This window comes from Protopterus annectens, chromosome 6.part1 (assembly GCF_019279795.1).
Source record: "Protopterus annectens isolate FY-2018-M chromosome 6.part1, PAN1.0, whole genome shotgun sequence".
NCBI lineage: Eukaryota > Metazoa > Chordata > Ceratodontiformes > Protopteridae > Protopterus > Protopterus annectens.
This window is the reverse complement of record NC_056738.1, coordinates 21,411,972-21,432,878: the sequence shown is the minus strand read 5'-3', so window position 1 is coordinate 21,432,878 and position 20,907 is coordinate 21,411,972. Positions and strand designations below refer to the sequence as shown.

Here is a 20,907-nt window from a genome sequence, read left to right as displayed (position 1 = left end):
TGATAATTTTATACTAAAGTCTATCAGATCATTTAGCAAAGTAATACCACGGTCATTCCCAATCACAAATGCTCAGATATAACATATTCATATTCTTGTTTCCTCCTGTTCTTCCTCCATAGCATTTTCCCATCTCTCTGCCTACTTCACTTCCTGTGTTTGAGCTTTTCGTGGTACCATATGAGGAGTACCCCCAGGTGTGTGTCGGAGTCAGAAGGAGTTATCGACTCAACCAGGAGCTAGAGTTTAATACTGTGCACCTGAGCACCGCATCAACTCTTCCTACAGAAGTCAATACAGGTAATGATTCTTTTCACTTCCCACTTATTTTTAATATATGATCTGATGATGTCATTTTCATTTGTTCCTCAATGAATGGGTCTTGGATTCAACTCCGTCACTTTCCTCCTAGATTCTAGGATCTGACTCTCGAGCTCCTCCCTTTACCCGTAATGACCCTGAGCACTGCATTTCCTCAGATCTTGTTCACCGCTCTAATGATTCAGTCAGGATTGCATTCTCTCAAGCTCTATCTGCTTTTTATTGGGAATTGTGAGTAAACAACTTCAGAGTTTAACTTTCTTTCTTGATTATAACTTTTATAGTATCCTCTCTTTACCCACTAAGCTATTTTATCCCTTTTACCATCCTTTGGTATTCTTTTATTACCATTGTTGATATTTTCCATTTCTTTCCTTTACCTTTTGTGTAAGGTATTATTAGTGTAACCATTGATGGTATAACTTTTCCATTAGTATTCCATCAGGCAAGTTAAAACTGAGGGTGATGCTACTCAACGCTAGAAGTCTAAATCTCAAAATGCACTCTCTTGAGGCACGCCTTAAAATGGAGAACATCGATATCTGTGCAGTGACTGAGACCTGGTTCAAGGCTCCAGAGAGCACCCCTGCACTACCAGGCTATAACTCATACCACACTTTTCGGCCATGTAACCTGGACCAGAACACCAAAGGCAGAGGTGTGTCCATATTCATTAAGGATATCCACACCTCCAGGCTAGTTGCTCAGCATAATGCAGCCGAGGTTATCCAAGTGCAACTAACTCTGGGCAAAACTGCAATCCAAATTGTAGCTTGCTACAGATCCCCGACCATGCCCCAGGATTCCCACTCCTCTTTTCTTGATGTACTGGAAAATATTAGGATTCAACCAAACAGCATAATAATGGGTGATTTCAACTACCCCACCATTAACTGGGAAAACTACTCATGTACCAACTCCATTGCTCAACGCTTTCTGGAATTCATAAACTCCAATGCCCTAGATCAACTTATCCACACCCCCACCAGGGGCAACAATATCCTAGATCTAGTCATTACTAACATGAGTGACCGGTGTTCCACACCCGAAGTCAACGCCTCATTGGTCCGATCCGACCATAAGCTAATTACCCTAGATATCCACATCCTGCCCCACCCCCCCATTAAGGAAACCACAGTAAAATATTTCTCCAAAGCCAACTTCATGCTTCTTAAGACAGAAGTGGTGAACTTCATGACACCCATGCAGATGGACAATACAGTTACAACTACTGAATCCTACACAATTGCACTTTATAAGTAGTTACACGAGTGCATGGATCATGCTATCCCAAACAGAACCAAGACGCTATCCTCCAAAAAAAAGAAGCCAATCTGGTGGTCCCCTGCCAAAAACAAACTGTACAACAGAAAGAAGAAACTGTTGCAAAAGAGAGTAAAATCCCATGAGTGGAGGAGCTCCCTGGTCAGCCTCAGTAAGAAGCTGTGATCCCCGATAAAATCCTCCAAAGCTAGTTACGAAAACAAAATCACCACTGATTCTAGAGACAACCACAAAGCATTCTATAGCTATGTCAAGAATCCCAATGGCAAGACTCAGATCTACTCTGGGTTACAGCACAACGGCACTAAATATACAGACCCAACTGATATTGCCAACATCCTGGCAGATAGGTTCAGTGCTAACTTTACCCCCCTCTCACCCCCTAAAGAGCCCATCTCTATACCAGAAGAATGCAAACTTCCTGTAATCACAGCTGCACAGGTAAAAAACACACTCTCCAAAGCCAAGAACACAGCATCCATGGGACCAGACAACATCCCAGGCTGCGTTCTACACGAACTACAAAACGAACTGGCACCCCACCTAAGTACCATGTTCAGTCATAGCCTCACCTCAGGCTTTGTGCCCGCTGAATGGCGCACAGTGACGGTTATCCCACTCCACAAGGGGGCAGCCACCACGGACCCCAGGAACTACCGCCCCATTAGCCTGACGAGCCTGGTCTGCAAGGCCATGGAATGTATCATCATGTAACTTATAAACAAAGACATCGGCAATCTCCAAACGCTGGACCCCACCCAGTTCAGGTTTGTAAAAGGCAGATCATGTCTCCTAAACCAGGTAGACTTCTTTGAAGCAGTCACCAAAGCCGTAGATGAGGGTAAGGTGGTTTACACAGCCTGTCTAGATCTTGCCAAGGCTTTCAACACCATCCCCCACTCTGGAATTATAGATAAACTCACTAAACTAGGTATAAATCCCTATGTCACAAGATGGGTTGCCAACTGGCTCACTGACAGAACCCACATTGTGAAGGTAGCAGACTCCAAATCCGACTTCAGACCAGTGACAAGTGGAGTACCACAGGGTTCAGTCCTGGGTCCTCTCCTGTTTGGTATCCACTTCTCTGAAGTACAGGCTAACACAGAAGGTCTTTGGCCAAGGAAGTTCGCAGATGACTGCAAACTAGGAGCCATAATCTAAACTCCTAACAATGTGGACATCTTACAAAAGGGCCTCACTGAGACAGATGCCTGGTGTCAAAGCCATGGCGTCATGCTCAATGCCAAAAAGTGCATTGTCATCCCCTTTGGTAAAAACTCTGTACCCATGAACTACAACATAGGCGGTAGTATACTTAACACCGAAAGTGTGATAAGAGGCCTTGGGACACAGGTGGCCAGTAGTCTCTCCTTTGATAATCACATCGCCAGTCAGGAAATCATTCTATGTGGCACACCTCATCACAAAAGGTTTCTCATCCAGAAAAAAAGAGGTCATTGTTCCTCTCTACTCATCACTCATTAGACCCATTATAGAGTACAACGCCCCTTTTGGTATGTACCTCACAAGACATCTACAACAATTGGAAAGGCCACAGAAATACCTCACAAAGAGGATTACTGGCCTCAAACAGATGCCCTACGCAGACCGTCTCAAAAAACTCCAGCTTTACTCCATTGCATAGCGCCTACTCAGAGTTGATCTCTGCCTTACATACAAAGATATGTCAAACCCAGAACTGTTGGACATGCTCCACTTAAAGAAGTCCCAATCCCTCCGAGCTACACGCTCTAGAGACCTAAACCTCGTCTCCACAATAAACAGAACATGCCAGAGGGATAGATTCCTGCCCCAGAGACTTCCCATACTCTAGAATAAACTACCTATCTATATCAAACAAAGCTCCTCATTAGTACTTTTCAAGAAAAATCTTGATGATTGGATAGGAAATAGGATATTCACCCCGGGGATCACTTCTGTGGCTCTGCTCGACAGTGGCACAGGAAAATAATTTTCTTGGGTGGCAAAAGCCAGGGTACCTTTTTGGCTGGGCTTGTATAGGCCCTAGGGCAGATAGCCTAGTACCTACCTATGAACCTATAAATATATATATATATATATATATATATATATATATATATATATATATATATATATATATAAATACTGTGGACTTCACCAAATCACAGGGGCTGTAAATCTTTCTTGTTTAAAACTTAGTTTTTCTCTTGGTAACTTTGCAGTTGGGCTTAGTTCTCAACTATGGCTGACTAGCCTACTGGATTTAAAAAGTGTTCTTTCTGTGGGCTCAAGATACCCAAATCTTATGCCCACAGGGAGTGCGTCTATTGCTTAGGCCCTTCCCACCTTGACACTTCTTGCTGTATTTGTGCAGGCTTCAGTGCCAGAGCTATTAACGATCGTTGAAATAAGCTAGTCCTTAAAGGCTTTTTACCTGCTTCTGCACCTTCTTCTGCCAGTTATACATCAGGGACTCAACTCCCCTGTCAGAAATCAAAGTCTGTGGAGCCCAGGGAGCATAGGAAGCACTCTGCTGTCAGGTATCCTAAGTCTGCTTCAACATCAGAGCTGGCAGCTAAAGTTCCCAGACACTTGGATCCAAAACCCTCAGATCCAAAGTCTGTTACACCTAAATCTCCTGGCCTCTGCAGCCCCCACTTCTCTCCAGAGCCAGTGTCTTCTAGGCTGAGATCCCCTCTTTTACAGGAGATGCCAAGAAAGTCTTCTCGGCCTCCTTCCACTTCCTCTTCAGTAATGTCCTTGTAAAGTCTTTCTGAAGCAGAAGTGGATAGGATGATAAGAAAATTCCTCAGAACACAGATCTAGATGGGGGTCTTACTGGCTCCGGATCCCATCAGATCCATGAGCCTTAAACCTCCGTTGCATACAGTCATCACTCCTAAAATCCAACCCTTTGTTTCAGAGCCCTTGGATCTGAGATCTCTAAGAGTCAAACTGTCAGATCTGAAGATGCTTTTTTCATAGTCTCTGACTACTTCCCTAATCCATTCAGCTATGACTACCCTTGAGCAGGATGTATGTCTGAGCCATAAGTTGGCATTGGATCTGAGGGAATGACTTTGACTTCAAAGCTTTTGGAGCCATCAGTTCTCCTTGGGGACTTGGCGCTGGACAGCTAGGCTTCGACTCCTCCCTTGGAGCAGAGGGTTGAGGAGGCACCTGGTTTGTTTGATCCAGGAGTCTTGGCTTCAGTCAGATTAGTCTTGGCTTCTCCTGTTCCCTCTCCCTTTGAGTTGGTGGAGAGCATGTTCTCTCACCTGAGAGAGAGGTCTCAGCTCTTACTTCTTCAGATCCTATTCCTGTTCCCTCTTTGGGATCGTGTGTCTTTTCATCCTATGCCACTGGTACAGCGAACCTGTAAGAACTTCCAGGCAGTTCCAGCTAGGGGACTCCCTGCCTCTTCTGATACCTCTCCTGAGCACCCCACTGAAGAGGTCCTCTGGAAGAGGTTGTGTAAAAAAGAGGCACTTAGATTCTTCTCAGGAATCTTTGACAGAAGACACCGATTTCGATGTAGGGGAAGGGTACCCCAGATCTCCACCAGGAGACATCTCCTTCAGAGACATTTTACATATCCTACGCCAAAAAGGTGGTTGGTCTTCCCAAACCCCTTTCCAAGAGGAGTCTGTGTTCCTAGAAGCTTTCATGTCTGGCCCATCTACATCTTGGGTTACCCCTCCCCTAGCAGATAAGCTTATAGATCTTATTATACAGTTTCCATCTTCAACAGTGGTGTAAGAAGCTTATAGATCTTGTCTCCTACCAGGCATGGAAGGAACTGGACACTGTAGAACCAGTCCCTAGGTGTCCAGACAAGATTCTCGGAGCACCTACAGATGGATGGTATTGGAGTAAGGGAATTCCGGTGGATGCCATGGTTGTTATGGCAGCCACTAAAAAGGAGCTGGCTGCACAGTGCTCCTCTGTCCATCCCCCTAATAGAGAATCTAGGGCATTGGAAAGATATGGGAAGTGAGTTTATGCCTCAGCAACCTTTGCCTAACAGTCATTAAGCTACCTGGCACATTTCACTGGGGTACACAGGGACTTGATTAAGGAACTCTCTAACTCTGTCCCCGAGTCCATTTCTGCTGAGGAAGAGAAAACATATTCCTCATGATTGGCTACCCTACAATCTGTATCTAATGAATCCATGAGGATGATTTCTCATGTAGTTGAAGGTTTCTCACAGGCTGCAGGTCCAGGCATAGCCATTAGGATACATGCCTGGATGTGATTGTGTGACTTTGCAGAGCCCTATAAAGCATCATTCATCAGTTCTCCCTTTGATGGATCTTCTTTGTTTGGGCATACTGTTAAAGTGGCACTTTCCCACAGTGATCAAGATGGAAAGACCTTGTCTGCCATGGGACTCTGTTTTTCTACCCTGCAGAGTCCATTCTCTAGGAATCAATTTGGTGGTAAGAAGATCTGGTTCTAGAAATCTCAAGGACCTTTTCAAGAATCATGCAGAGATTTTTGTCCCAGAGGCAGGGGGGATAACAACAATGGAAGATGTTACCCACATGGCAGAGGGGGGTCCACAAAATTAAGGATTTTGAGATTCCTTCTTGGACAGACCCTTTCAGTGCTCCTGAAAGGTTGCCCGACTGTTCTTCTCTGAAGACAGCGCGGGGGGGGGGGGGGGTGCTTTTCTTTGTATCAAAAAGATTGAGCAGCCATCACAAAAGACATGGGTGCAAAGAATTGTATCCAGAGGATATTTCATTCTATTTATTTCTACAGGTTCTCTGTATGAAAAGAAAATGTCTCCCCAGTGTTCCACCCAATCAGTGGGAGTCAGCAGCTCAGGAAGTTCAAAAGCTGCTAGACAAAAGAGTCATCCAAGAGATCACACAAGATCAAAGAGGATCCGGATTTTACTCAAGGTTCTTTTTAGTGCCAGAGAAAATAGGAGACCTGAGACCTATCCTTGATCTCAGCTACCTGAACCAGTTTGTAAAAAAAAAAAAACAAGTTCCAGATGTTCATGGTTCGGTCCATTCTGCCTCTGTTACAGAAGGACGACTGGATGTGCTCTGTAGATCTTCAAGATGTGTACTATCATATAAAATGAACAAACTCTCTTGAAGATATCTGCACTTTTGGCTGGGAACCTGCCAATGTTAAGTTGTCAATCTCGCTGGATGGGTTCGAAGCCGAACCTCGGCTCCGACTCGGCCAAATACTAAAGCTTGAGAGCTATTTTTACCAGCTCAAGGCTATGCTATGTCCCATAATGCTAGGTGTCATATACCCAGATCTCGTTTGCCGCTTCAGCTACGAGGTTGCATTTTCACCGGCTCCAGGTCGTATTTAAAATTTTTTATATTTACAACTAGTTTTTGATAGATATTTTTCCCTTAGATCTTTTCTAGTAGTGTTAGTCGTCTCTCTGTTAGCTTCCCCCCCTTTATTAATAGTTTTTCCTTACTCTTTTCCACCTTTAAGGTGGTTAGGCCTTTCCCCTTATAGTAGTTTTTGTACAGGTTCCATTCAGGAGTGTGTGTGTGTGTGGAATTTTGTTTTATTGTATTAACTTTGAGAGTGTCTTTTCAAGTGTTGTGTGTGTGTTTGTTGTCTGGTATACTTGTCTAGACTTTTTTGTCCCGTTCCTGTGGTATCATGTCTAAGGATACCGAGATATCAGGATTCAAGAAGTGTGACTCGTGCTGTCAGAAGATGTCTTTGACAGACGGTCACACTTCTTGTGTGTATTGTTTGGGCCCTCTGCACCTGCAGGACTCTTGTTCCATCTGTCATGCTTTTAGCCCAAGAGTCCTGCAGGAATGCAGAAATAAGCTCATACTAAGTGGCTTATTAAAGCCCGAAGGTTCTCCTACCAAGCCTCTGTCAGGAAAACCTTCTAAGCCCGCCAAACCGTCGGCTCCATGTCCGGAGCTGGTGCCGAGTGGACCTTCTTCTGCCTCGTCGGTTCCGGCTGGAACCGATACATCAAGGCCTCAGTCGCTCTGACCTTGGTGTCGGAGCCGTCTCCAAGCCGAAAGCGTTCCCGATCTCCTTCATTGGAGTCGGTCAGGTCGGCTCCGAAGTCCCCTTTGCTGTCAGAGCGGAGCCATAGATCTCACTCCTCTAGATCTTCCAGGCTTTCGGACCAGGACCTCGAGAGGGTAGTCAGTAGGCTTTTGAAGTCACAGGTGCTCACCCAGTTATTGCATAGCCCGTCTCAACAGACAGCGGCTTCCCCAATGCCAGCTCCAGTTCGTCCTCTGACTATTCCTTCGAGCTCGGAGCCGGAGGCCGTCGGGGTTGGTACCGTGGGGGTGTCGGAACTGATTCCACCCTTATCGGTTCCTTCGTCGGCTCCGATCCCTTCATTGGCTCCGTATTTGGAGGCATCCGGGTGCCGGGACTCCCTCGTCGGTTCCGAGGGGGCAAGTGGCATCGGACCCTTGTCCGACCCTGTTCTCCCTCTCAGAGCATCGGCGCAGGTGAGTTCGACCCCGACATCGGCCTCGGAGCCGTCCCTCTCTGTGCCAGGAGGAGCACTCATCTCTTCGGAGCTGGGTCCCTCCTCTCTGCCTGATAGGGGTGCCTTTGAGGTCATGAGGAGCATGCTGGCTCCTATACTAGTGCCACGGTTGGCCCCGGCGGCCCCTCCTTCCATGGTGCCTGCTTCGGCCTCTGCCTACCCTCCCGAACCCAAGTGTGGAGAACCAACGCTCCAGGTCGCCCCATTGGGCGTATCCTCTTCTTCTGAGGCCTCCCATGATCCTGCGGGGGAGCCCCCTCGGACGAGGACATGCAAGAGGAAGCATGTGGATTCACCGGAGTCAGTGACATCTGACACCGACCTGGATGATTCGGAAGGGTCCCCAAGGTCCCCTCTGAGGATGTCTCATTTTCTGACATCCTAGAGATCCTTAAACAGAGGGGGAACTGGTCTGCCCTCAACCCTTCCGAGGACGAGTCGGTGTACCTGGACGTGTTCAGTTCTCTCCCTTCCACCTCTTGGGTGTCCCCGCCTTTCGACCCACTCATGGGGGTGGTGGCTCGGAAGGCGTGGACGGCTCCGGATACTATGGAACCAACTCCCCGGAGGCCCACTAAATTTATTACAGCCCCTTCGGACAAGCAGTTTCTCACTAAGGGCGTCCCCGTTGATGCCATGGTGGTGGCGGCGGCCACTAAGAAGGAGTTGGCTGACCCTTCAGACCCTTCAGTTCCTGTCCATCCTCCTAATAAGGAATCTAGGACTATGGATAGGTACGGCGAGCGGATGTTTTCTTTAACGACCTTTGCCATGCGTTCGCTGAATTATTTGTGCCATTTCACCCGTCTTCAGAGAGACCTTCTCAAAGAACTAGGTGATACCTTACAGGGCCCATGAGCTGCCGGGTCTCAGGAAAAGATCAACTCCCAGCTAGGGACCCTGAACTCTATTGTAAACTCCTCCATGCGGCTCATTTCCTATGCCACCGATGGAGCGAGTAGGGCTGCGGGCACTGGTGTTGCTCTAAGGAGACATGCCTGGATGCGGCTTTGCAACTTTGCTGACCCCTTCAAGGCGTCCTTCACTATCACCTCCTTTGACGGTTCTGCCTTGTTTGGACCTCAAGTGAAGGATACATTGACCAGGTGCGAGCAGGAAGGCAAGACTCTCTCTGCCGTAGGAGTCAGTTTTTCTACCCCTTCTAGACCATACCCTAAGGGTCAGAAAGGTGGGAAAATGTGGTTCCGCAAACCTCAGGGAGTACTGCCTGACACACGTGGTGAGCTTCCCTCCAGAGGCAGAGGAGAGAACAATAATAGACGCCGCCCGAGGGGCAGTGGGGGTCCGCAGAATCAGGGTAGCAGAGAATCTTTCTCTGACAAACCCTTCCAGCACCCCTGAGGAGCTGCCCGACTGTCCACCTTCGGAGGCAGTTGGGGAAAGACTATACCTGTACCCAGAAGCCTGGCATTCCCTCACGCAAGACAAATGGGTACGGTCGATCATATCTGAGGGTTATAGAATTCCCTTTATTCACACCCCACAACAGCCAAAAGGGCCCCTTCCAGATGTTCCACCCGGTCTGAGGGATCTAGCAGCACTAGAAATTTCAAAGCTGTTAAGAAAAGGGGCCATCCAGCCAGTCCCAGCAGACCAACAAGGATCCGGAATCTACTCCAAGTTCTTTTTGGTACCAAAAAAGACAGGGGACTGGAGACCTATTTTGGATCTCAGCAGGCTGAACAAGTCTGTTCAAAGAATGAATTTCCAGATGGTCATGCTACAGTCCAATCTATCCTTTCTGGGTCAGGACAATTGGATGTGCTTTATAGACCTTCAGGATGCATACTACCATATCAAAATGAACAGGCGCTCCAGAAGGTTTCTCCACTTCCGGCTGGGAGCCAGTCACTACCAATTCAGAGCCCTGCCCTTTGGCCTCACCACAGCCCCCAGGGTGTTTACCAAATGCATGGCAGTGGTTGCGGCTCACCTGAGACGACAAGGATTCCAGGTGTTTCCATATTTAGACGACTGGCTCCTTACTGCCACCATCAGGCACCAACTACTCCAATCCAGAGATTACGCTGTACAAACGTGCAACGCGCTAGGTATTTCTATAAATTTCGAAAAGTCTGCATTGTCGCCTTGTCAGTCTATTACCTTCATAGGTGCCGTTTTAAACACAGTGGAGCTCTCAGCAAAACTACCCACACAAAGAGTTTCAGACATTCGCAACCATGTTCAGATCCTATTACAGGAGAGCAGAGTCCAAGCCAGATTTGTACTAAAAATAGTTGGTCTCATGGCAGCAGCAATCACTTTACTCCCCCTAGCACGTTTTTTATATGCGGATCCTGCAGTGGATACTATTTTCCCAGTGGTCCTTTCAGCAGCTCCCCATGTCACACACCATTCTAATCACTCAGTCATGCAAAACACACCTTTCTTGGTGGACGGTCTCCCCTCAGGTACTCCAGGGCAGACCTGTGGTCCTTCCTCCTCCTGTTGCCACTGTGACAACGGATGCCTCCCTGATCGGGTTGGGGGGCATTTTCGGGGCAGGACAGTCTAGGGCACATGGCAACCCTTTGAATGCCACTTGCACATAAATGTCTTGGAAATCAGAGTGGTACTTTTAGCGTTGCAGGCCCTTCAGGGCTCTCTACCCACCGGGACTATTGCAATTCAAACAGACAATATGTCTGTAGTGTGGTACATCAACAAGCAGGGCGGAACCAGATCCTACCCCCTATGTCGAGAAGCACTCAGACTTTGGCAATGGGCAATCTCTTCTCAACGGTTTCTGGTAGCAACGCATATTCCCGGGAAGTCCAACGTCATAGCGGACAGACTGAGCAGAGCTATTCTCATGCCTCACGAGTGGTCTCTCAACCAGATAGTAGCGGAAAGAATTTTCAGAAGGTGGGGTCAACCTTGCTGCAACCTTTTTGCAACACCTCTAAACAGCAAGTGTCCAGACTTCTTCACCCTCTTCCCTTTCCCAGGTCTACCCCCCAGAGACGCTGTAGTTCACTATTGGCCCCGGGGTCTTCTGTATGCATTCCCCCCTTTCCCTTAATTACTCAATTAATCCAGAAAGCGACTGCCTTGAGAGCCAGGATGATCCTCATTGCCCCTTACTGGCCTCAACAAATTTGGTTTCCTTTCCTGCAACGCCATCTACTGGAAGAGCCCTGGCATCTGGACCCAGTGCCAGTCCTTCTGACCCATCAGTCAGGTGGGCTGCATCAGTCCCTTCGATCTCTCAACCTCACAGCTTGGTTGCTCCACTTCCAACCCTAGCCAGGCTTCCCCTTATCTCTTAACCAGTTTGCGATATCATCCTCGCTTCTCACAAGTCTACTACCAGAAAAACTTATGCTAGCAAATGGAAGCGTTTCTCTGTCTGGGCAGGTGAAAAACATGTGGATCCCTTTACGGCTCCTGTCCAGACAGTTCTAGAGTTTCTAGCAGAACTCTTTCGATTGGGCTCCTCCTCAGCTACCATCAGAGTTCAACTGGCAGCTATTGCAAATTTCCACGTTGGCTTGTCAGAGACCAGCATCATGTCCCACAAACTTTGCAAAGCCTTTTTAAAAGGAACCCTTTTACTTAGGCCCCCGGTTAAGGACCCTCCCCCACCGTGAGACTTAAATTTGGCACTGTCTTCTTTAATTCTTCCTCACTTTGAGCCGGCGGCTTCTTGTTCGTTGAAGTTGCTCTCGTGGAAAACACTCTTCTTAGTAGCCATCACCTCAGCAAGATGAGTCTCGGAACTTCAAGCCCTTTGCATTCGCCCTCCTTATCTTGTTTTTCACAGACAGAGTGTCACTCAGGACTAATCCATCTTTTTACCTAAAATAATCTCAGAGAAAAATCTGAATCAGACCATAGATCTTCCAGTCTTCTTCCCAAATTACACCAATAGAGCTGAACGAAAGTTACATTGTTTGGACGTTCACCGTCAATTATGCTTCTACCTGGATAGAACTAAGCAGATGAGAAAATCAAACCAGCTCTTCCTGTCTTATGTGGAAGGGAAGCAAGGCCAACCAGTCTCTAAGGTAACTTTGTCCAGGTGGTTGTCATGTCTTATCACGTTGGTCTATCAGTTGAGGAACAGGGAACTTCCTACTAAGCCTAGAGCCCACTCAACCAGAGCTTTAGCTTCTTCAATAGCCTTTCAGGCAAGATTGCCGATGGATTCCATTTGCGCAGCGGCCACTTGGGCCACTCCTCATACCTTCATTTCTCATTACAAGCTCGATATGGCCTCCAGAAGTCAGGCTGATTTTGGTTCAACTGTACTCAAGAGTTTGTTCCACTGAGCCACCCAGGATTTAGGTGCTAGGGACGCTGTCCCATCCAGCAAGAATGAAGGCGAGATTGACAACTTAACATTGAGAAGTTATGTACTTACCATAACGTTCCATGTTAGTTGTCTTCTTCTCGCCTTCTTTCTTGCGACCCACCCTCCATCCCCCTAGCCTGGGAAGATCTAGAGTACCTTGTGAGAGATATTGCCACCTCAGTTATATCCCCAGCTAGCTCCCTTGCTCCCTCTTTTTTGCTAGCTCCTCTAGAGGGTTTATATATATATATATATATATATATATATATATATATATATATATATATATATATATATATATTTATTTATTTTATTTTTATTTTACATTTGTTGACCGGGAGGATCCGACTGGATGCATGTCCATTTTCAGCGGAGGCCCGGGGAGAAAAGCTCCAAACACATGTAACAAAAAGCATTTAAATAACAGTGAAGCAAATTTTACATTCAAAATTAGAGCATGATAAGTTATTCTTTCTAATTTATCTAAGATGTAAGAGGATTAGGATAGTAAGGAGATGTATATATATATATATATATATAGCTATATCTTTATTTTTGTATCTATGATTAGGTGGTTTATTCTCTGTTGTGGTGGGACATATATGTCCATAGTGTTAGCTGTCAAAGGAGATCTGGATATATGACGCCTAGCAGTATGGGACATAGCATAGCCTCGAGCCGTTAAAAATATTCCTCGAGCTTTAGTATTTGGCCGAGTCGGAGCCGAGGTTCGGCTCCGAACCCATCCATCAAGAAAGAAGGCGAGAAGAAGACAACTAACATGGAACGTTATGGTAAGTACATAACTCCTCATTATCGGTTCAGAGCCCTGCTCTTTGATTTCACTACAGCCGCCGGGGTGTTCACCAAATGCATGGCAGTGGCAGCAGCTCATTTACGACCGCATGGTTTCAGGGTGTTTCCTTATTTAGATGACTGGCTCCTCATTGCATCGGTCAGGCATCTGCTAGAAAAAGCCAGGGGTTACTTGCTACAATTTTTCTAATACCTAGGAATTACCATCAATCTCTCAAAGTCCCATCTTGTTCCAGTACAAGTCTTGGAGTTTATAGGAGGTCTTCTAGATACAGTCAAGTGTCTCGAGCTGTTACCACAAAACAGAATTCTCACTTTGAGATCGCATGTCAGACAAATTCTTTCTCAACCTGTCTCCCAGCAAAACTGATTCTCAAAGCCCCAGGGCTGATGGCTGCTGCAATTACCTTGATACCTATTGTTTATCTTCATATGTGAATCCTCCAGTGGACTCTGGCAGTAAAGTGGTCCTTTTTTTGACAGCCCTTGCAACACCCTATAAAACTATCTCGAGTTTGCAGAGACTCCCTTCTTGGAGGGTTCAGTCCAACGAGGTTTGTCAAGGACGTCCCTTTGTTCTTCCTTCCCCAAACGCCACTTTGATCATGGACTCCTCCCATTTGGGGTGTGGGAGGCATTGCCTGCAACAGACTACTCAAGGCATGTGGTCCCCAGAAGAGACCAGTTTGCATATAAATGTCTTGGAGATGAGCGTGATCCTTTTAGAATTGCAGACCTTTCAAAACACTCTTCCTCTAGGGACAATTACTATACAAACAGGCAATATGTCAGTACTTTTGTACATCAACAAACAAGGGAGAACTAGATCTTCCCCCTTTGTCGAGAAGAAGTGAAATTTTGAAAATGGGCGATCTCCACCAACCACTTTCTTGTAGTGACGTGCATACTGGGGAAATCCATTGTTCTTGCAGACAAGCTTAGCAGAACTATTCTGATGCCTCATGAGTGGTCTTTCAGTCAGTCACGGGCAAGCATGATCTTCCACAATGGGGTCAACCTTGCTGCAACCTATTTGTCTCTGCCCTCAACAACAAGTGCAGCAAGTTCTTTGCCCTAATTCCCCAACAGGGACAGTTGCCGAGAGATGCTCTGGTCCATGTTTGGCCCTCCAGTCTTCTTTATGCTTATCTCTCCTAACCCTAACTCCCAAATTCCTTTAGAAAGTACTCCAGTTGAACAGCAAGGTAATCCTTATTGCCCCCTTTTGGCCTCAGCAAATTTGGTTCCCCTTCCTATGGTTTCATCTAGTTGGTCCTCCTTAGACATTGAACCCCAGTCCAGACCACCTTTCACATCCATCAGGGATGACTCATCCAAACTTAGCAAGTCTCAGGTTGACTGCTTAATTTCTCCAATTCCAATGATGGCTAGACATCACAGACTTTCCTGTCCTGTAAGCCAAGTTTTATTTTCATCTCAGAAGCCTTCTACAAGAAAGATTAATAAAAGTAAATGGAAACGGTTCTTTTTTTTTTGGCTCAGCCAAGAGAATTGGATACTTTCACTACTCCAATCCCTGCTGTTTTAGATTTTCTTGCCTCTGTTTTTCAAGGTGGTGCAAGGTTCTTCACCATCAAAGTTCACCTGGCAACCATCTCTAACTTCCACATCGGAGATAAGGCTTTTTCTTTAGCTTCATCCAAGTTATGTAATGTATTTCTTAAAGGTAGCATTTTACTTAGACCTGCAGTAACAGATCCTACTCCACTGTGAGATCTTACTGGGGTTCCTATTACATAATTGACAGCTTAGGTTGTCAAATGCTTAAACATCGACACCTAAGCATCGAAAGCTTAGAATAGCGAATGGCCACATACGCAAATTCTTTCCTCTGGAAAGAATTCGCTTAGCTTTTATCAGGGATTTGCCCTTTCCTCAATGTAGAGCGATCTGGGATGTTGGTATAATTAGTTAGGGGGGGTGTTAGGGGCACAGCCCCCCACATCAGGGGGTGTGGGAGGGCAAAGCCCCCCACTATTTTTGGGTTTTCTTGTTTATTTTGTTTCCGAACGGCCTAGCGAATTATTTCCCAAGGAAAGAATTTGTGTATGTGGCCATTCGATATTGTAAGGTTTCAACTCTTAGGTGTCGATGTTTAAGCATTCGACAATCTAAGCTGTCGATTATGTGATATAGACTCATCTTACTGTTGTATTACAAAGTTTAGTACAGTCATACTTTGGACCCTCAGTAAAAACAACTATCTTGCTTGGAAAACAGTCATTCTTGTGTCTATAGCTTCTGCTAGGCAAATCTCTTAACTCCAAGGACTCTGTTCAAAACCGCCTTATTTGATTTTCCATAAAGACAGGGTTACCTTATGCACTAATCCTTTTTTTTTTATGCAAAGTTGCCTCAGAAACAAACATCTATCAAGTCATCAACTTGCCAATTTTCTTTCCTAAATTTGACAATAAAGGAGAATACAAGCTTCACTTTTTACATGTTGTGATGCCCCACCACTGGTCCTGTAATCGAGGAGCTTAACTCCTCACCACTAGCACCAGTGGGGGACGTACATTGGGGGGATGACAAGTACACACACAGTATTTCTTGATGCAGCTCTCTGCATCAAGTGCAGTTTCCCTAAAGTGCACACAGACCACAGTCAGTCTGTGTATGTATGTATGTATATATATATTTATATATATATATATATGTGTGTGTGTCTGTGTGTGTGTGTGTGTGTGTGTGTGTGTGTGTGTGTGTGTATATATCTATATATATATATATATATATATATATATATATATATATATATATATATATATATATATATGTATATATATATATATATATATGTATATATATATATATATATATATATATATATATATATATATATATATATATATATATATATATATATATATATATATATATATATATATATATATATATATATATGTATATATATATATATATATATATATATATATATATATATATATATATGTTTTTATATATATATATATATATATATATATATATATATATATATATATGTTTTTGTATATCTATATATATATATATATATATATATATATATGTATATTAATATTATATATATATCTGTATATATATGTATTTGTATCTATATATATATATATATATATATATATATATATATATGTATGTATATATATATATATATATATATATATATATATATATATATATATATATATATATATATATATATATGTATATATATATCTATATATATATATATGTATATATGTATGTATATATATATATATATATATATATGTGTGTGTGTGTGTGTGTATGTATATCTATATAGGTTCATAGGTAGGTACTAGGCTATCTGCCCTAGGGCATTTATAAGCCTAGCCAGAATGTGTTGGCTTTCGCCACCCTTTTAGACTAGATTCCCGAGCTTCTGTCCAGCAGGGCCATAGAAGTGATCCCAGGAGTAAATTTACTATTTCCCATCCACTCATCAAGATTTCTCTTGAAGAGGGTCAGCGAGGGGCTCTGCCTAACATGAACCGGGATTCTATTCCAGAGCGAGGGAAGCCTCTGGGATATGAATCTATCCCACAAGCATATCCAATTTATTGTTGTGCTGAGGTTTAAATCCATGGAGCGTGTAGCTCTAATGGATTTGGCTTTCTTGAGGTGGAGCATGTCCATCAATTCCGGGTTAGACATGGCCTTGTATGTCAGGCAGAGATCGCCTCTGAGTAGGTGGTAAACAACTGAGTAGAGCTTGAGTTTCTTTAGTCAAGTAGCATAGGACATCTGTTTGAGGCCCACAATCCTCTTGGTGAGGCAATTTTGAGGTCTCTCCAGCTGTTGCAGGTGTCGAGTAAGATACATCCCAAATGGGGCATTTTACTCAAGGGCCTGATGAGCGATGAGTAGAGGGGCACAATGACCTCTCTTGATCTAGATGTGAACCCTTTTGTGATTAGGTGAGCTATATAGAAGGTTTTTCTAACCAATTTGGCAATGTGGTTGTCAAAGGAGAGGGTACTATCTACTTGGGTCCCCAGATCCCTAATTGCTTCTTCCGTACTTAGTGGATTACCTCCTATGTGGTAGTTTGTGGGCACTTTGTTTTTCCCAAAAAGGATGACTATGCACTTCTTAGCATTTAGCTTAAGGCCATGTTTTTGACATCAGGTATCCGTCTCTGTAAGACCCTTCTGGCGGATGCTTGTGTCGGCCGGAGAGTTGATTATGGCTCCCAGCTTGCAATCATCTGCGAACTTGGTCAACAGTCGTCCCGTGCTTGCCTATACCTCAGAGAAGTATATACCAAGTAAGAGGGGTCCCAGGACTGAGCCCTGTGGGACGCCACTTGTAACCGGTTTAGAGTCGGACATGGCACCCCCAACTCTGACCATGTGAGTTCTATCCCTGAGCCAGTTTGCAACCCATCTTGTGACAAATGGGTTGATATTTAAGCTGGTAAGCTTATTTATGATGCCAGAGTGGGGTATTGTGTCGAAGGTCTTTGCGAGGTCCAGGTAGGCTGTGTGGGCTACCTTTCCCTCATCTATGGCTTTGCTAGCTATTTCAAAAAAGGCAGCTAGGTTTAGGATTCAAGACCTGCCTTTAACAAAGCCGAATTGGGTAGGGTCCAGTGTCTGGAGGTTCCCAATGTCTTTGTTTATGAGATCCATGACAATGCGCTCTATAGCCTTGCAGACCAGGCTAGTCAGGCTTATGTGGCGATAGTTCCCGGGATCCATTGTGGCGCCACCTTTGTGGAGTTGGATAACTGTTGCTGTATGCCATTCTTTGGGTACATAACCTGCGGTAAGGCTGAGTTGGAACAGTGAGTTTATGTAAGGGTTTAGTTCTTTTTGGAGCTCCTGTAAGATGCAGCCCGGGATACCATCCGGTCCCACTGATGCTGTGTTTTTTACTTTGGAAAGAGCTGCTTTCACCTGTGTGTCTGTGATGACTGAAGGACTGCATTCTTCTGGGATAGACACAGGCCCTTTTGGGGGGGGAGGGGGGTAAAGTTTGCACTGAACCTGTCCGCCAGGATGTTGCCAATGTCCATGGGTTCAGTGTATTTTGTACCATTTTGCATCAGCTCAGAGCAGATCTGAGAGTTGCCACGCAGATTCTTGATGTAGCTAAAGAACACCTTGTGATTATCCTTAGAGTCTTTGGCGATTTTTCTTTCGAATTTGGCTTTCGATGATTTTATGATTGAGCAAAGTTTTTTGCTAATACTGATCAGGGATGCCTTCCCTTTTTGGGATTTTGCCCTATCATGTAATAGTTTCCTCCTTCTGTTGTATAGCTTATTTATGGCCGGGGTCCACCAGACTGGTCTCCTGTTTTTGGAGGAGTGAGTCTTGGTTTTACTTGGGATGGCACGATCCATGCATTCCTGTAGGTGCTCACAGAGTGCATTCGTAAAGGCTTCTGTGGTTTGGATAGCATTTTCTATTTGCCCGAGGGCTTTGAAACTTTCCACCTTGATCTTAAGAAGTGTGAAGTTTGCTTTTGAGAGATTTTTCACAGTGGTTTCCTTGGCTGGGGGTGGGGTCGTTATGCGGATGTCCATTGTGATTAGTTTGTTGTCTGACCTTACCAACAAGGGGTTCACCTCTGGTGTGGAACAATGATCCCCCATGTTGGTGATGACCAGGTCAAATATGTTGTCCCCTCTCTTGGGAGTGGTGACCAATTGTTCCATGGCGTTTGAGTTTATAAACTCCAGGAACTGTTGGGCAAAGGAGTTGGAACTTGAGTAGTTTTCCCAGTCAATGTTTGGGTAGTTGAAATCCCCTAATATCATGGTGTTTGGTGAGACCTTCATATTCTCCAATGTTCTCAGGAATGCCGAGTGAGGGTCCTGAGACAAGGTGGGTGATCTGTAGCAGACTACAAACTGAAAAGCAGTTTTGCCCACTGTTAGTTGTACCTGGAGGGTCTCCAATGCCTCGTGCAGTGCCACTAACCTGGAGATGTGGGTATCCTTGATGAAGATGGATACTCCCCCGCCTTTAGTATTTCGGTCCGAGTTCTGGGGCCAAAAAGTATGGTATGAGTTGAATCCTAGTAGTGCTGGGTTGCTCTCTGGAGCCTTGAACCAGGTTTCTGTTACTGTACAGATATCGATTTTCTCCATACTGAGGAGTGCCTCGAGTGCGTGCATCTTAAGGTTTAGACTTCTGGCGTTGAGTAGCATTACCCTTAGTTTTTTTGTTTCTGGTATTGTCTATGGAGGTGGGTTTGTCTTTTGAGCCTTGCCTAAAAAAGGCACTATGGGGGTGGCAAGAGCCTTAGCTGTTATTCGAAAACCCAAGGGTGACAGGTGCAAGCCGTCCCTGGCAAAGCAACGTGGCTTGTTGAGCATGTCATCCCAGGCTGACAGACATCAGATCCCCTTTGAATGACACCAATAGCTTAGCCACTTGTTAAAATTGATCATTTTGTCTTTATACTGTGGCATCATTCTTGGTGAGGGCAAGCTGCTACTCAGGGTCAGGGTCATACTGGCCTGGGCTACATGATCAGAGAGCTCCTCTATGTCTCTTTTCATGTAGTCCAGGGAGGTATGTCTCAGGTCATTCACACCAACATGGGCAATGACAGAGTCATGTTTGTACCTGCTGTGGAGTGACCTGAGTGCTTGTGTTATGTGGTGGATCCTGGCACCCGACAGCTTTACATTGACCTTCTCCTTGTTCAGTCTGGTGAGCGGGACGTCGTTGTGCCTGACAATAGAGTCTCCTATTACTAGTGTACTAGCTGAATTATTTAGCCTTAAGAGCTGCTTCTGTGTGGCACACTGACTGTGAAGTATGTGATACGTGGAAGTTGTTGTGGGGTAGTGGTTGCTTGGATGTCTGCTTTGGAGGTCTCTGCTGCTTTGGCAGATTTTTATTTAGAGCCTCCAAGTATGTTTTTGTGTGTTTATGTGTCATGTTTGCTGATGTGATTGGTCTATGTGAGGTTAGTTGTGGGGTGTGAGTGGTTTCCTTCTCCTCTTGACTGACTGTGCCAGTCTTGGTTTGAGAGAGCTCGGCCTCCAGTTTGGCTGTATAGTTGCATCTCTCACATAGATTTGAGTTTGTTGGAAGGAGGAGAGGGTTGTCTGTGTACATAAGGCAATTGTAACATTGCCTCAAGATTCCCAGATTCACCAGCTGGACTGGAGAATATACCTGAAACTGCACTTTGGACATACCTGGAAAGTTAAAAAACTGATTTATTGATTGTCCAGAATGGACGAATAGGGAGCGTTGTACTTCTGGGTAGTAAAACGGGGTGTAGTGCTATAGTTTGTTAGTGCTTACTGAGGTATTTGAGCAAGTGCTGGGCTGTAGAAGGGAGGTAGAGTGCTTACTTTAAGAGTTAGGCTAGTTCTAAGGGAAAAATTGAAGAGCAGACTTTGTGGAGCCGGGAATAATTTAAAAAAGCTTAACCGGAGCTGCGCCATGTTGCGCGATGCGCAAAATCGCACAAAACTGCGCAAATGTGGGTTTTAAGCCAGGGAGTTTGAAAGAGAGAGGAAATATCCCAAAACGGCCAATCAGCTACTACTTTCTGGGCTGAGACCACTCCTCCAGGGACAGATAGGTTGCTCAAAGCTCCCCACTCTCACTGGTCAACAGAGAAACTTCCTCCTATCCAAGTAAGGATATGGGCAACACAGGAA

At 45.0% G+C, this 20,907-nt stretch overlaps 1 protein-coding gene across 2 annotated transcripts in view; it reads left to right on the top strand.

The window, feature by feature from the left end:
* Nucleotides 1-20,907, top strand: part of LOC122805364 (mitogen-activated protein kinase kinase kinase kinase 2-like) — a 1,562,336-nt gene that overhangs the window by 1,327,381 nt on the left and 214,048 nt on the right. For both annotated transcript variants that reach the window (XM_044075456.1, XM_044075455.1), the window contains one exon: nucleotides 123-300. In XM_044075456.1, coding sequence (XP_043931391.1) covers nucleotides 123-300 — 178 coding nt within the window. The remainder of the gene's footprint in view (nucleotides 1-122; nucleotides 301-20,907) is intronic.